The sequence below is a fragment of the Medicago sativa genome, chromosome 3, assembly GCF_051527215.1.
Source record: "Medicago sativa cultivar Bolivia chromosome 3, Bolivia_mono, whole genome shotgun sequence".
Taxonomy (NCBI): domain Eukaryota; kingdom Viridiplantae; phylum Streptophyta; class Magnoliopsida; order Fabales; family Fabaceae; genus Medicago; species Medicago sativa.
In genome coordinates this window covers 345,142-362,196 of record NC_140751.1, presented here as the reverse complement: position 1 = coordinate 362,196, position 17,055 = coordinate 345,142, and the positions used below count along the sequence as shown (strand labels likewise).

At 35.7% G+C, this 17,055-nt stretch overlaps 1 protein-coding gene across 9 annotated transcripts; it reads left to right on the top strand.

Moving 5' to 3' along the window:
* The first annotated feature begins 6,123 nt into the window (after nucleotides 1–6,123).
* Nucleotides 6,124–10,287, top strand: LOC146934852 (uncharacterized). 9 transcript variants are annotated; one of them, XM_085750110.1, is made up of 6 exons: nucleotides 6,124–6,392; nucleotides 7,624–7,916; nucleotides 8,446–8,654; nucleotides 8,777–8,893; nucleotides 9,296–9,432; nucleotides 9,866–10,287. In XM_085750110.1, exons 1-3 carry the CDS (start codon nucleotides 6,186–6,188, stop codon nucleotides 8,447–8,449), a joined length of 504 nt encoding a protein of 167 aa, XP_085606236.1. In that variant the 5' UTR covers nucleotides 6,124–6,185; the 3' UTR covers nucleotides 8,450–8,654; nucleotides 8,777–8,893; nucleotides 9,296–9,432; nucleotides 9,866–10,287. The 9 variants fall into 9 exon arrangements, with proteins under 9 accessions (XP_085606236.1, XP_085606234.1, XP_085606233.1 ...); XM_085750108.1 differs by having other exon boundaries at nucleotides 8,440–8,654; nucleotides 9,334–9,432; XM_085750107.1 differs by having other exon boundaries at nucleotides 8,440–8,654.
* Nucleotides 10,288–17,055: the final 6,768 nt, after the last annotated feature.

Genomic DNA, 17,055 nt, shown 5'->3' with positions numbered 1-17,055 from the left:
CAATTATGCAATTTTTTTATATTTTTAAATGTTATGTTACCGAGGGCTTAGCCGTGGGTAAAATTTCTCCATAAACACAAATAACTTACCCAAGGCTTGGCCGTGGGTAACTTTATTGACGGTTTAGCCATGGGTAATAAAGGACCAATAATTTATTGTTAAAACAATGATTACCCACAAATTATCAATGGCATAACCGCGGGTAATTACAGTGGGCTTTTTTGGCCGTGGGTAACATTACCGACGAGGCTTTTTCCCACGGCCCCGAGGCCCTTGGTAAGTCGTGGGTAATTTTGATTACCCACGGCTTTTGGCACTTATAGACGGCTTTTGGCCCTGGGTAATGAAAGAATTTCTTGTAGTGAATCGAGGTTAAGAAAATCTCCTCGTTAATTTAGGACATTACTCGTTTTCGACCCTTTTTTACTAGGAAGGCCATAATGTGGCCGATTTGCAATGAATCTTAGCATGTGACAATTCGTTGGATAGGTAAACAACATAACTACGACTTCCATGGGATATTTTTGCATTCTCTAAAAATTCATCCAAAATGGAGGTTAAGAAAATCTCCTCGTTAATTTGGGACATTACTCGTTTTCGACCCATTTTTACTAGGAAGGCCATTAAGTGACCGATTTGTATTGAATCTTAGCATGTGACAATTCGTTGGATAGGTAAACAACATAACTACGACTTCCATGGGATATTTTTGCATTTTCCAAAAATTCGGCCAAAATCGAGGTTAAGAAAATCTCCTCGTTAATTTAGGACATTACTCGTTTTCGACCCTTTTTTAGTAGGAAGGCCATAATGTTGCCGATTTGCATTGAATCTTAGCATGTGACAATTCGTTGGATAGGTAAACAACATAACTACGACTTCCATGGGATATTTTTGCATTCTCTAAAAATTAAGCCAAAATGGAGGTTAAGAAAATCTCCTCGTTAATTTAGGACATTACTCGTTTTCGACCCATTTTTACTAGGAAGGCCATTAAGTGACCGATTTGCATTGAATCTTAGCGTGTGACAATTCGTTGGATAGGTAAACAACATAACTACGACTTCCATGGGATATTTTGGCATTCTCTAAAAATTCAGCCAAAATGGAGGTTAAGAAAATCTCCTCGTTAATTTGGGACATTACTCGTTTTCGACCCTTTTTTAGTAGGAAGGCCATAATGTGGCCGATTTGCATTGAATCTTAGTGTGTGACAATTCGTTGGATAGGTAAACAACATAACTACGACTTCCATGGGATATTTTTGCATTCTATAAAAATTCAGCCAAAATGAAGGTTAAGAAAATCTCCTCGTTAATTTAGGACATTTTTTCGTTTTCGACCCATTTTTACTAGGAAGGCCATAAAGTGGCCGATTTGTATTGAATCTTAGCATGTGACAATTCGTTGGATAGGTAAACAACATAACTACGACTTCCATGGGATATTTTTGCATTCTGTAAAAATTCGGCCAAAATGGAGTTTAAGAAAATCTCCTCGTTAATTTAGGAGATTACTCGTTTTCGACGCTTTTTTAGTAGGAAGGCCATAATGTGGCCGATTTGCATTGAATCTTAGCATGTGACAATTCGTTGGATAGGTAAACAACATAACTACGACTTCCATGGGATATTTTTGCATTCTCTAAAAATTAAGCCAAAATGGAGGTTAAAAAAATCTCCTCGTTAATTTAGGACATTACTCGTTTTCGACCCATTTTTACTAGGAAGGCCATTAAGTGACCGATTTGTATTGAATCTTAGCATGTGACAATTCGTTGGATAGGTAAACAACATAACTACGACTTCCATGGGATATTTTTGCATTCTCCAAAAATTCGGCCAAAATCGAGGTTAAGAAAATCTCCTCGTTAATTTAGGACATTACTCGTTTTCGACCCTTTTTTACTAGGAAGGCCATAATGTGGCCGATTTGCAATGAATCTTAGCATGTGACAATTCGTTGGATAGGTAAACAACATAACTACGACTTCCATGGGATATTTTTGCATTCTCTAAAAATTCATCCAAAATGGAGGTTAAGAAAATCTCCTCGTTAATTTGGGACATTACTCGTTTTCGACCCATTTTTACTAGGAAGGCCATTAAGTGACCGATTTGTATTCAATCTTAGCATGTGACAATTCGTTGGATAGGTAAACAACATAACTACGACTTCCATGGGATATTTTTGCATTCTCCAAAAATTCGGCCAAAATCGAGGTTAAGAAAATCTCCTCGTTAATTTAGGACATTACTCGTTTTCGACCCTTTTTTAGTAGGAAGGCCATAATGTTGCCGATTTGCATTGAATCTTAGCATGTGACAATTCGTTGGATAATTAAACAACATATCTACGACTTCCATGGGATATTTTTGCATTCTCTAAAAATTAAGCCAAAATGGAGGTTAAGAAAATCTCCTCGTTAATTTAGGACATTACTCGTTTTCGACCCATTTTTACTAGGAAGGCCATTAAGTGACCAATTTGCATTGAATCTTAGCGTGTGACAATTCGTTGGATAGGTAAACAACATAACTACGACTTCCATGGGATATTTTTGCATTCTCTAAAAATTCAGCCAAAATGGAGGTTAAGAAAATCTCCTCGTTAATTTGGGACATTACTCGTTTTCGACCCTTTTTTAGTAGGAAGGCCATAATGTGGCCGATTTGCATTGAATCTTAGCGTGTGACAATTCGTTGGATAGGTAAACAACATAACTACGACTTCCATGGGATATTTTTGCATTCTATAAAAATTCAGCCAAAATGGAGGTTAAGAAAATCTCCTCGTTAATTTAGGACATTTTTTCGTTTTCGACCCAATTTTACTAGGAAGGCCATAAAGTGGCCGATTTGTATTGAATCTTAGCATGTGACAATTCGTTGGATAGGTAAACAACATAACTACGACTTCCATGGGATATTTTTGCATTCTGTAAAAATTCGGCCAAAATGGAGGTTAAGAAAATCTCCTCGTTAATTTAGGAGATTACTCGTTTTCGACCCTTTTTTAGTAGGAAGGCCATAATGTGGCCGATTTGCATTGAATCTTAGCATGTGACAATTCGTTGGATAGGTAAACAACATAACTACGACTTCCATGGGATATTTTTGCATTCTCTAAAAATTAAGCCAAAATGGAGGTTAAGAAAATCTCCTCGTTAATTTAGGACATTACTCGTTTTCGACCCATTTTAACTAGGAAGGCCATTAAGTGACCGATTTGTATTGAATCTTAGCATGTGACAATTCGTTGGATAGGTAAACAACATAACTACGACTTCCATGGGATATTTTTGCATTCTCCAAAAATTCGGCCAAAATCGAGGTTAAGAAAATCTCCTCGTTAATTTAGGACATTACTCGTTTTCGACCCTTTTTTACTAGGAAGGCCATAATGTGGCCGATTTGCAATGAATCTTAGCATGTGACAATTCGTTGGATAGGTAAACAACATAACTACGACTTCCATGGGATATTTTTGCATTCTATAAAAATTAAGCCAAAATGGAGGTTAAGAAAATCTCCTCGTTAATTTGGGACATTACTCGTTTTCGACCCTTTTTTAGTAGGAAGGCCATAATGTGGCCGATTTGCATTGAATCTTAGCGTGTGACAATTCGTTGGATAGGTAAACAACATAACTACGACTTCCATGGGATATTTTTGCATTCTATAAAAATTAAGCCAAAATGGAGGTTAAGAAAATCTCCTCGTTAATTTAGGACATTACTCGTTTTCGACCCATTTTTACTAGGAAGGCCATTAAGTGACCGATTTGTATTGAATCTTAGCATGTGACAATTCGTTGGATAGGTAAACAACATAACTACGACTTCCATGGGATATTTTTGCATTCTCCAAAAATTCGGCCAAAATCGAGGTTAAGAAAATCTCCTCGTTAATTTAGGACATTACTCGTTTTCGACCCTTTTTTAGTAGGAAGGCCATAATGTGGCCGATTTGCATTGAATCTTAGCGTGTGACAATTCGTTGGATAGGTAAACAACATAACTACGACTTCCATGGGATATTTTTGCATTCTCTAAAAATTCAGCCAAAATGGAGGTTAAGAAAATCTCCTCGTTAATTTGGGACATTACTCGTTTTCGACCCTTTTTTAGTAGGAAGGCCATAATGTGGCCGATTTGCATTGAATCTTAGCGTGTGACAATTCGTTGGATAGGTAAACAACATAACTACGACTTCCATGGGATATTTTTGCATTCTGTAAAAATTCGGCCAAAATGGAGGTTAAGAAAATCTCCTCGTTAATTTAGGAGATTACTCGTTTTCGACCCTTTTTTAGTAGGAAGGCCATAATGTGGCCGATTTGCATTGAATCTTAGCATGTGACAATTCGTTGGATAGGTAAACAACATAACTACGACTTCCATGGGATATTTTTGCATTCTCTAAAAATTAAGCCAAAATGGAGGTTAAGAAAATCTCCTCGTTAATTTAGGACATTACTCGTTTTCGACCCATTTTAACTAGGAAGGCCATTAAGTGACCGATTTGTATTGAGTCTTAGCATGTGACAATTCGTTGGATAGGTAAACAACATAACTACGACTTCCATGGGATATTTTTGCATTCTCCAAAAATTCGGCCAAAATCGAGGTTAAGAAAATCTCCTCGTTAATTTAGGACATTACTCGTTTTCGACCCTTTTTTACTAGGAAGGCCATAATGTGGCCGATTTGCAATGAATCTTAGCATGTGACAATTCGTTGGATAGGTAAACAACATAACTACGACTTCCATGGGATATTTTTGCATTCTATAAAAATTAAGCCAAAATGGAGGTTAAGAAAATCTCCTCGTTAATTTGGGACATTACTCGTTTTCGACCCTTTTTTAGTAGGAAGGCCATAATGTGGCCGATTTGCATTGAATCTTAGCGTGTGACAATTCGTTGGATAGGTAAACAACATAACTACGACTTCCATGGGATATTTTTGCATTCTATAAAAATTAAGCCAAAATGGAGGTTAAGAAAATCTCCTCGTTAATTTAGGACATTACTCGTTTTCGACCCATTTTTACTAGGAAGGCCATTAAGTGACCGATTTGTATTGAATCTTAGCATGTGACAATTCGTTGGATAGGTAAACAACATAACTACGACTTCCATGGGATATTTTTGCATTCTCCAAAAATTCGGCCAAAATCGAGGTTAAGAAAATCTCCTCGTTAATTTAGGACATTACTCGTTTTCGACCCTTTTTTAGTAGGAAGGCCATAATGTGGCCGATTTGCATTGAATCTTAGCGTGTGACAATTCGTTGGATAGGTAAACAACATAACTACGACTTCCATGGGATATTTTTGCATTCTCTAAAAATTCAGCCAAAATGGAGGTTAAGAAAATCTCCTCGTTAATTTGGGACATTACTCGTTTTCGACCCTTTTTTAGTAGTAAGGCCATAATGTGGCCGATTTGCATTGAATCTTAGCGTGTGACAATTCGTTGGATAGGTAAACAACATAACTACGACTTCCATGGGATATTTTTGCATTCTATAAAAATTAAGCCAAAATGGAGGTTAAGAAAATCTCCTCGTTAATTTAGGACATTACTCGTTTTCGACCCATTTTTACTAGGAAGGCCATTAAGTGACCGATTTGTATTGAATCTTAGCATGTGACAATTCGTTGGATAGGTAAACAACATAACTACGACTTCCATGGGATATTTTTGCATTCTCCAAAAATTCGGCCAAAATCACTACAAGAAAATCTGTCATTACCCACGAACAACTACCCGCGGCCGTAAGGCCGTGGGTAATTTTTTAGAGTAGTGACGGATTACCCACGGCTAAACCGTCTGTAGGGTTAAAACCTCAATGTGATTTTTTTGAAATTGCTACCCACGGCTTAGCCATCGATAATTATAGACGGCTTTTTATCGTCAATAGTTACCCACGGTATAACCCTCTATATGGTACATTTATTTATAATAATTTATATTCATAATAGCAAAAATATATTTGTTTAAAAATTTGGCTCCAAACTTTTTCCCCAATCCCAGAATTTCAATAATTTGGCTCCAAAAAAATTTGCCAAAACTCCCATAGACTGAGAAATAAAATATAACGTATAATATATTTTATTCACACTCACGGAACAGTTATCATATCTCTTCGTGAAATCATCTCCCAGCTGTATCTCTCTTGAATGCCCACCGTCTCTTCCGATAGGCCACCGTCCCACTCCGATTGCTCAATCGTCTCCTTCTCTTCTTCGATCGACCACCAACTCCATTATTCTCTCTCTCTCTCTCTCTCTCTCTCTCTCTCTTCCCGATTTTTGGATTCTCGTGAGGAAGTGGTTCTCGTGAGAAAAGGGGTTCTCGCCTGGAAGAGGATTCTCCATTCGATTTTGGTAAGTCTTCTCACCTTCTTCTTCTCTAATTACATATGTGTATTTCATACATGTATAATTGTGGTTATTAGGGTTTAGATTTTTATTTGATTGTGTTTTTCAATTGATTGTGATTATGGCTTATTGTGGTTCAAATTGTTCAATGTGATTGAGGCTGATTCATATTGTTCAATGTGTTTGTGACTAATTCAAATTATTAGTTCAATGTTATGTTTATTCAAATTGTTCTTGTATATATGTCATTAAATATGGTTTAATTGTTTTTGTATAAGTTGTTTCAACACTTGTCTATAAGTTGATTCTATACAAACGGATTAAACACTTGTCTATAAGTTGTTTCAATGTTTTGTGGATGATTCAACACTTGTCTATAATCTGTTTCTATACGAATAGAATAAATATGGTTAAATTGTTTTTTTATAAGCTGTTTCAACCCTTGTCTATAAGCCGTTTTCATGTTTTGTGGCTGATTCAACACTTGTCTATAATTTGTTTCTATACGAACAGATAAGATATGGTTAAATTGTTTTTGTATAAGCTATAATCTGTTTTCATATTGGTAGTTATAGTTTATATGAAAATATTGTAAAGATTGTTTTTGTATAAGCTATAAGTTGTTTTCAATATAAGCTCTATGCTACATTGAACGTGTAAAGATTGTTCCATAAATTGTTTTTGTATGAGCTATAAGTTGTTTTCGATTGCATACCAACAAAGCTAGTTTCTTTTTTGAAGGTTAATAATGGTAGAAAGCAAGTATAAGTTTAATACCTGTGAACTTAAGATAATACACATATAGGCCATGAATCTTCACGGATGAACTGTTTAATGAAATTGTTCCCTTTATGACAAGTTTTATATCAACTATGCTTTCATTTCGATGATAACAATAAGGAATCCGAAGGATCTGTCGATGGTTGGTTTCTTCTAAGATACAAAATTTGAGTGTCTGTTATTCATAATTCTGTGAAAGCAAGACGTCCACATTTGAACAAATTTGACTTCAAGTAACCAATCATCATGGTTTGTATTAAGATCTAAGATGAAATTGAGCTCCATTATGTGTTGTCATTGCACTTTCGTAAGGTAGTGAGTATGATTGTTTGAATTTGTCTGTTTGTCAAAATATGGCCATAAACCGTCTTCACAATTATTCGTTTAATTTCATGGTTCGCATATATTTTTTGTTGTTTCTCATTATCGACTATATTCTCTTATGTTTTTTGGACAGATCATGGCTCATAAAGCAAACTGTAAGAAGGTCAAAGGTCCACATATGAAAAAGCAGATGATTATGCCGCATAAGTTAAAACAAACGACTAAGCATCTACATGCATTAGCTGCGAAGTCGCCTCTCAATGATGACGCTACAACACCATGGCAGGGGGATGCAGATCAGCTTAATGAATGGGCGCAAGATGCAGGGTCGAAATGCAAGGCAGCTGGATACAAGGCATCTGGATACAGGGCAGCCAGATGCAGGGCAGTTGGATACAGGGCATCTAGATGCAGGGCAGTATCCAGGTGTGTCACTAGATTTCTGACCATTTTCCTTAATTTATAAAAAAAAAAAGTTAGAATCAATTGAATTACCATTGAGCTCATACTAGCTTTCAGAACAGAAAAGTTAATCATGCATATTATGAATCATATCTAAGTAAAGTGGACAGAGCAGAAATTAGAAAGTAAAAAAAATGCCCAGGTCAACTTTGAACATTTACACCTTTATATTTATGCATATTATCACTACTGAAATTAACTCATTCTACAAGGAAAAAATGACACATGATCGCTTGATATTCATCTGATGCTCATATTTCATGAGGCATGAACATATATTTTTTATATTGCTAGAACTTCACTCAAATGATCTAAAAACGCAAGAGAAAAGGATGGTAACTATAAAAGTCTGACATTAATCAATCAAAACCTAATTGATTATTTTGTAATTGTTGATTAGTTTCAGTCCTCCTTGTCCAATATTTTATGTCTAAAACTATATCTATATATTTTAATAGCATGTGTGACTAAACTGATGAATTGACAGCAACAGATAGACATATGTGCTACAAACTATGATAAAAAAAAAACATGAGGCTGCCTCAACAATGGGACACATTATTCAAATTCAAACATGGGAATCTAAGATTATCAATGATAAACCCTGAAAGCTAGTATGAGCTCAATGGTAATTTAATAGTCCCATCCCTACTTAGCATCTGATCAATCGGCAAGTTAAGCTATAATCTGTTTTCATATTGGGTGAGATCAGTTTCTGACCATTTTCCTTAATTTATAAAAAAAAAACATAAGTTAGAATATATAGGCATTTGATGTACATACCTTTCGATCTCTTAGAATCAATTGGCTTATTTGTCATGTAGATTGAAGGGCTAATGATGGACATTGAAGCTGCTGAAGAAGAAATTAAAAGATGGAAAGTGGCAGCAGAGCAACAAGTTGCTACGGAAACAAGTGTTGAACAAGAATTTGTGGCACATGTATGGATTGTTTTCAGTTAGGGTAACTTATATCTTGCATGCTTACTTTTGTGTATCATGTTACTTTCTAGCTTAGAATCTTAGTTAAGTTCTTGTTGCATGTTAGTATCCCTCAAAGTCATTCCTTGATTATTATTTCTTAGCAATTATTGTGTTCTTGCTAGTAGCAAAGATTTCAGAGGAATCAAGGTTTGTAACTCTTACATGAGAATCATGAACCATTAGTCATGAATATGCTTTCATTTATCTTCACATGCATAATATCGTTTAATTAGTAATAAGAATAAAACATAAACTTTGTCAACGTAATGTTCTGTTAATTATTAGTTGGAAAACTAGATGTTGTGTAATGGCTCTCATGCATAAGCTTGTGGTTTTATTGTGTGCACTCTTTATTTGCAGTCAACAACATAGATAATGAACTATATGATTCCTCATAGATGCATGTCGTTGTGTGTGCTTCCCTTACTCTATAATCTTTAGTTTACATAATGACAAGCTTCTTTGGGATTCATATTTCCAGCTGCAATCACTTTGAGGTGAGATTGAACACTGAATTCAATTAGGTCTGTAATGGATTTTTCTTTATATTTTGATTCTATTATGGAGTTTGAAACAAATGTCTACTTAAAGTTTTACGAAACAGGGTGAGGCATTGCTTTAGGGTCCGATTAGTTGATTATTATATAAACAAAGATACAATGTCATGTCTTCAAATATTCTTCAAAAGTGTGCGAAGGCCTGCAACTTTTCAATTGCTCTATAAGTTTTCTAATGGGTATCATACATTCTTGCATGAAACTATATTGCTAATATAGAGTTTTTAAAATGTTTTTAAAATACCAGAGCATGTATATTTTCCACCCTTTTGAAGTTGATGTTGTATATTCTCTTTATAGCTGCAAAATTTGAGTTAAAAAAAAAAATTAATTCTTGTTTTGTAAGTGCACTGACATCATTGTTGTCTACTAGGTTTTGGCAAGTGTTGACACAACTCAAGGTGCAATAAGCATAAAAGTTAGATAAAATAATGCTCAAGGGAATAGACTTTGCATTACAGAGCACTTGATACAAGTCACATTCAACTCCTTGTTGGAATGATCTAAAGATGTATGACAGAGTATGTGATACAAGTAATATTCAACTCTTTATTAGAATGAACTAGATATGTATCTGCACATTTGTGTAAATTGTCAAGAAGTACTGGAGATGTTAGCTTCAATTCTTATGTAATTTTTTTTTTTCCTTTTCTGTTTACTATGTCTATTTTATGTATTATTTATAATAAAGTTTATTACAATTTGTTTTAGTTCACTTCTTGTGTCATTAAACCTTTGAAAGATGTAACACAACATAGTTTTCTTAACTTTGTAGTACGGATGAAATGGGCCAATTATGCAATTTTTTTATATTTTTAAATGTTATGTTACCGAGGGCTTAGCCGTGGGTAAAATTTCTCCATAAACACAAATAACTTACCCAAGGCTTGGCCGTGGGTAACTTTATTGACGGTTTAGCCATGGGTAATAAAGGACCAATAATTTATTGTTAAAACAATGATTACCCACAAATTATCAATGGCATAACCGCGGGTAATTACAGTGGGCTTTTTTGGCCGTGGGTAACATTACCGACGAGGCTTTTTCCCACGGCCCCGAGGCCCTTGGTAAGTCGTGGGTAATTTTGATTACCCACGGCTTTTTGCACTTATAGACGGCTTTTGGCCCTGGGTAATGAAAGAATTTCTTGTAGTGAATCGAGGTTAAGAAAATCTCCTCGTTAATTTAGGACATTACTCGTTTTCGACCCTTTTTTACTAGGAAGGCCATAATGTGGCCGATTTGCAATGAATCTTAGCATGTGACAATTCGTTGGATAGGTAAACAACATAACTACGACTTCCATGGGATATTTTTGCATTCTCTAAAAATTCATCCAAAATGGAGGTTAAGAAAATCTCCTCGTTAATTTGGGACATTACTCGTTTTCGACCCATTTTTACTAGGAAGGCCATTAAGTGACCGATTTGTATTGAATCTTAGCATGTGACAATTCGTTGGATAGGTAAACAACATAACTACGACTTCCATGGGATATTTTTGCATTCTCCAAAAATTCGGCCAAAATCGAGGTTAAGAAAGTCTCCTCGTTAATTTAGGACATTACTCGTTTTCGACCCTTTTTTAGTAGGAAGGCCATAATGTTGCCGATTTGCATTGAATCTTAGCATGTGACAATTCGTTGGATAATTAAACAACATAACTACGACTTCCATGGGATATTTTTTCATTCTCTAAAAATTAAGCCAAAATGGAGGTTAAGAAAATCTCCTCGTTAATTTAGGACATTACTCGTTTTCGACCCATTTTTACTAGGAAGGCCATTAAGTGACCGATTTGCATTGAATCTTAGCGTGTGACAATTCGTTGGATAGGTAAACAACATAACTACGACTTCCATGGGATATTTTTGCATTCTCTAAAAATTCAGCCAAAATGGAGGTTAAGAAAATCTCCTCGTTAATTTGGGACATTACTCGTTTTCGACCCTTTTTTAGTAGGAAGGCCATAATGTGGCCGATTTGCATTGAATCTTAGCGTGTGACAATTCGTTGGATAGGTAAACAACATAACTACGACTTCCATGGGATATTTTTGCATTCTATAAAAATTCAGCCAAAATGGAGGTTAAGAAAATCTCCTCGTTAATTTAGGACATTTTTTCGTTTTCGACCCATTTTTACTAGGAAGGCCATAAAGTGGCCGATTTGTATTGAATCTTAGCATGTGACAATTCGTTGGATAGGTAAACAACATAACTACGACTTCCATGGGATATTTTTGCATTCTGTAAAAATTCGGCCAAAATGGAGGTTAAGAAAATCTCCTCGTTAATTTAGGAGATTACTCGTTTTCGACCCTTTTTTAGTAGGAAGGCCATAATGTGGCCGATTTGCATTGAATCTTAGCATGTGACAATTCGTTGGATAGGTAAACAACATAACTACGACTTCCATGGGATATTTTTGCATTCTCTAAAAATTAAGCCAAAATGGAGGTTAAGAAAATCTCCTCGTTAATTTAGGACATTACTCGTTTTCGACCCATTTTTACTAGGAAGGCCATTAAGTGACCGATTTGTATTGAATCTTAGCATGTGACAATTCGTTGGATAGGTAAACAACATAACTACGACTTCCATGGGATATTTTTGCATTCTCCAAAAATTCGGCCAAAATCGAGGTTAAGAAAATCTCCTCGTTAATTTAGGACATTACTCGTTTTCGACCCTTTTTTACTAGGAAGGCCATAATGTGGCCGATTTGCAATGAATCTTAGCATGTGACAATTCGTTGGATAGGTAAACAACATAACTACGACTTCCATGGGATATTTTTGCATTCTCTAAAAATTCATCCAAAATGGAGGTTAAGAAAATCTCCTCGTTAATTTGGGACATTACTCGTTTTCGACCCATTTTTACTAGGAAGGCCATTAAGTGACCGATTTGTATTGAATCTTAGCATGTGACAATTCGTTGGATAGGTAAACAACATAACTACGACTTCCATGGGATATTTTTGCATTCTCCAAAAATTCGGCCAAAATCGAGGTTAAGAAAGTCTCCTCGTTAATTTAGGACATTACTCGTTTTCGACCCTTTTTTAGTAGGAAGGCCATAATGTTGCCGATTTGCATTGAATCTTAGCATGTGACAATTCGTTGGATAATTAAACAACATAACTACGACTTCCATGGGATATTTTTGCATTCTCTAAAAATTAAGCCAAAATGGAGGTTAAGAAAATCTCCTCGTTAATTTAGGACATTACTCGTTTTCGACCCATTTTTACTAGGAAGGCCATTAAGTGACCGATTTGCATTGAATCTTAGCGTGTGACAATTCGTTGGATAGGTAAACAACATAACTACGTCTTCCATGGGATATTTTTGCATTCTCTAAAAATTCAGCCAAAATGGAGGTTAAGAAAATCTCCTCGTTAATTTGGGACATTACTCGTTTTCGACCCTTTTTTAGTAGGAAGGCCATAATGTGGCCGATTTGCATTGAATCTTAGCGTGTGACAATTCGTTGGATAGGTAAACAACATAACTACGACTTCCATGGGATATTTTTGCATTCTATAAAAATTCAGCCAAAATGGAGGTTAAGAAAATCTCCTCGTTAATTTAGGACATCTTTTCGTTTTCGACCCATTTTTACTAGGAAGGCCATAAAGTAGCCGATTTGTATTGAATCTTAGCATGTGACAATTCATTGGATAGGTAAACAACATAACTACGACTTCCATGGGATATTTTTGCATTCTGTAAAAATTCGGCCAAAATCGAGGTTAAGAAAATCTCCTTGTTAATTTAGGAGATTACTCGTTTTCGACCCTTTTTTAGTAGGAAGGCCATAATGTGGCCGATTTGCATTGAATCTTAGCATGTGACAATTCGTTGGATAGGTAAACAACATAACTACGACTTCCATGGGATATTTTTGCATTCTCTAAAAATTAAGCCAAAATGGAGGTTAAGAAAATCTCCTCGTTAATTTAGGACATTACTCGTTTTCGACCCATTTTTACTAGGAAGGCCATTAAGTGACCGATTTGTATTGAATCTTAGCATGTGACAATTCGTTGGATAGGTAAACAACATAACTACGACTTCCATGGGATATTTTTGCATTCTCCAAAAATTCGGCCAAAATCGAGGTTAAGAAAATCTCCTCGTTAATTTAGGACATTACTCGTTTTCGACCCTTTTTTACTAGGAAGGCCATAATGTGGCCGATTTGCAATGAATCTTAGCATGTGACAATTCGTTGGATAGGTAAACAACATAACTACGACTTCCATGGGATATTTTTGCATTCTCTAAAAATTCATCCAAAATGGAGGTTAAGAAAATCTCCTCGTTAATTTGGGACATTACTCGTTTTCGACCCATTTTTACTAGGAAGGCCATTAAGTGACCGATTTGTATTGAATCTTAGCATGTGACAATTCGTTGGATAGGTAAACAACATAACTACGACTTCCATGGGATATTTTTGCATTCTCCAAAAATTCGGCCAAAATCGAGGTTAAGAAAGTCTCCTCGTTAATTTAGGACATTACTCGTTTTCGACCCTTTTTTAGTAGGAAGGCCATAATGTTGCCGATTTGCATTGAATCTTAGCATGTGACAATTCGTTGGATAATTAAACAACATAACTACGACTTCCATGGGATATTTTTGCATTCTCTAAAAATTAAGCCAAAATGGAGGTTAAGAAAATCTCCTCGTTAATTTAGGACATTACTCGTTTTCGACCCATTTTTACTAGGAAGGCCATTAAGTGACCGATTTGCATTGAATCTTAGCGTGTGACAATTCGTTGGATAGGTAAACAACATAACTACGTCTTCCATGGGATATTTTTGCATTCTCTAAAAATTCAGCCAAAATGGAGGTTAAGAAAATCTCCTCGTTAATTTGGGACATTACTCGTTTTCGACCCTTTTTTAGTAGGAAGGCCATAATGTGGCCGATTTGCATTGAATCTTAGCGTGTGACAATTCGTTGGATAGGTAAACAACATAACTACGACTTCCATGGGATATTTTTGCATTCTATAAAAATTCAGCCAAAATGGAGGTTAAGAAAATCTCCTCGTTAATTTAGGACATCTTTTCGTTTTCGACCCATTTTTACTAGGAAGGCCATAAAGTAGCCGATTTGTATTGAATCTTAGCATGTGACAATTCATTGGATAGGTAAACAACATAACTACGACTTCCATGGGATATTTTTGCATTCTGTAAAAATTCGGCCAAAATGGAGGTTAAGAAAATCTCCTTGTTAATTTAGGAGATTACTCGTTTTCGACCCTTTTTTAGTAGGAAGGCCATAATGTGGCCGATTTGCATTGAATCTTAGCATGTGACAATTCGTTGGATAGGTAAACAACATAACTACGACTTCCATGGGATATTTTTGCATTCTCTAAAAATTAAGCCAAAATGGAGGTTAAGAAAATCTCCTCGTTAATTTAGGACATTACTCGTTTTCGACCCATTTTTACTAGGAAGGCCATTAAGTGACCGATTTGTATTGAATCTTAGCATGTGACAATTCGTTGGATAGGTAAACAACATAACTACGACTTCCATGGGATATTTTTGCATTCTCCAAAAATTCGGCCAAAATCGAGGTTAAGAAAATCTCCTCGTTAATTTGGGACATTACTCGTTTTCGACCCTTTTTTAGTAGGAAGGCCATAATGTGGCCGATTTGCATTGAATCTTAGCGTGTGACAATTCGTTGGATAGGTAAACAACATAACTACGACTTCCATGGGATATTTTTGCATTCTATAAAAATTCAGCCAAAATGGAGGTTAAGAAAATCTCCTTGTTAATTTAGGACATTACTCGTTTTCGACCCATTTTTACTAGGAAGGCCATAAAGTGGCCGATTTGTATTGAATCTTTGCATGTGACAATTCGTTGGATAGGTAAACAACATAACTACGACTTCCATGGGATATTTTTGCATTCTGTAAAAATTCGGCCAAAATGGAGGTTAAGAAAATCTCCTCGTTAATTTAGGACATTACTCGTTTTCGACCCTTTTTTAGTAGAAAGGCCATAATGTGGCCGATTTGCATTGAATCTTAGCATGTGACAATTCGTTGGATAGGTAAACAACATAACTACGACTTCCATGGGATATTTTTGCATTCTCTAAAGATTCGGCCAGAATGGAGGTTAAGAAAATCTCCTCGTTAATTTAGGACATTACTCGTTTTCGACCCATTTTTACCGGGAAGGCCATAAAGTGGCCGATTTGTATTGAATCTTAGCATGTGACTATTCGTTGGATAGGTAAACAACATAACTACGACTTCCATGGGATATTTTTGCATTCTGTAAAAATTCGGCCAAAATGGAGGTTAAGAAAATCTCCTCGTTAATTTAGGACATTACTCGTTTTCGACCCTTTTTTAGTAGGAAGGCCATAATGTGGCCGATTTGCATTGAATCTTAGCATGTGACAATTCGTTGGATAGGTAAACAACATAACTATGACTTCCATGGGATATTTTTGCATTCTCTAAAAATTAAGCCAAAATGGAGGTTAAGAAAATCTCCTCGTTAATTTAGGACATTACTCGTTTTCGACCCATTTTTACTAGGAAGGCCATTAAGTGACCGATTTGCATTGAATCTTAGCGTGTGACAATTCGTTGGATAGGTAAACAACATAACTACGACTTCCATGGGATATTTTTGCATTCTCTAAAAATTCAGCCAAAATGGAGGTTAAGAAAATCTCCTCGTTATTTTGGGACATTACTCGTTTTCGACCCTTTTTTAGTAGGAAGGCCATAATGTGGCCGATTTGCATTGAATCTTAGCGTGTGACAATTCGTTGGATAGGTAAACAACATAACTACGACTTCCATGGGATATTTTTGCATTCTATAAAAATTCAGCCAAAATGGAGGTTAAGAAAATCTCCTCGTTAATTTAGGACATTACTCGTTTTCGACCCATTTTTACTAGGAAGGCCATAAAGTGGCCGATTTGTATTGAATCTTAGCATGTGACAATTCGTTGGATAGGTAAACAACATAACTACGACTTCCATGGGATATTTTTGCATTCTGTAAAAATTCGGCCAAAATGGAGGTTAAGAAAATCTCCTCGTTAATTTAGGAGATTACTCGTTTTCGACCCTTTTTTAGTAGGAAGGCCATAATGTGGCCGATTTGCATTGAATCTTAGCATGTGACAATTCGTTGGATAGGTAAACAACATAACTACGACTTCCATGGGATATTTTTGCATTCTCTAAAAATTAAGCCAAAATGGAGGTTAAGAAAATCTCCTCGTTAATTTAGGACATTACTCGTTTTCGACCCATTTTTACTAGGAAGGCCATTAAGTGACCGATTTGTATTGAATCTTAGCATGTGACAATTCGTTGGATAGGTAAACAACATAACTACGACTTCCATGGGATATTTTTGCATTCTCCAAAAATTCGGCCAAAATCGAGGTTAAGAAAATCTCCTCGTTAATTTAGGAGATTACTCGTTTTCGACCCTTTTTTAGTAGGAAGGCCATAATGTGGCCGATTTGCATTGAATCTTAGCATGTGACAATT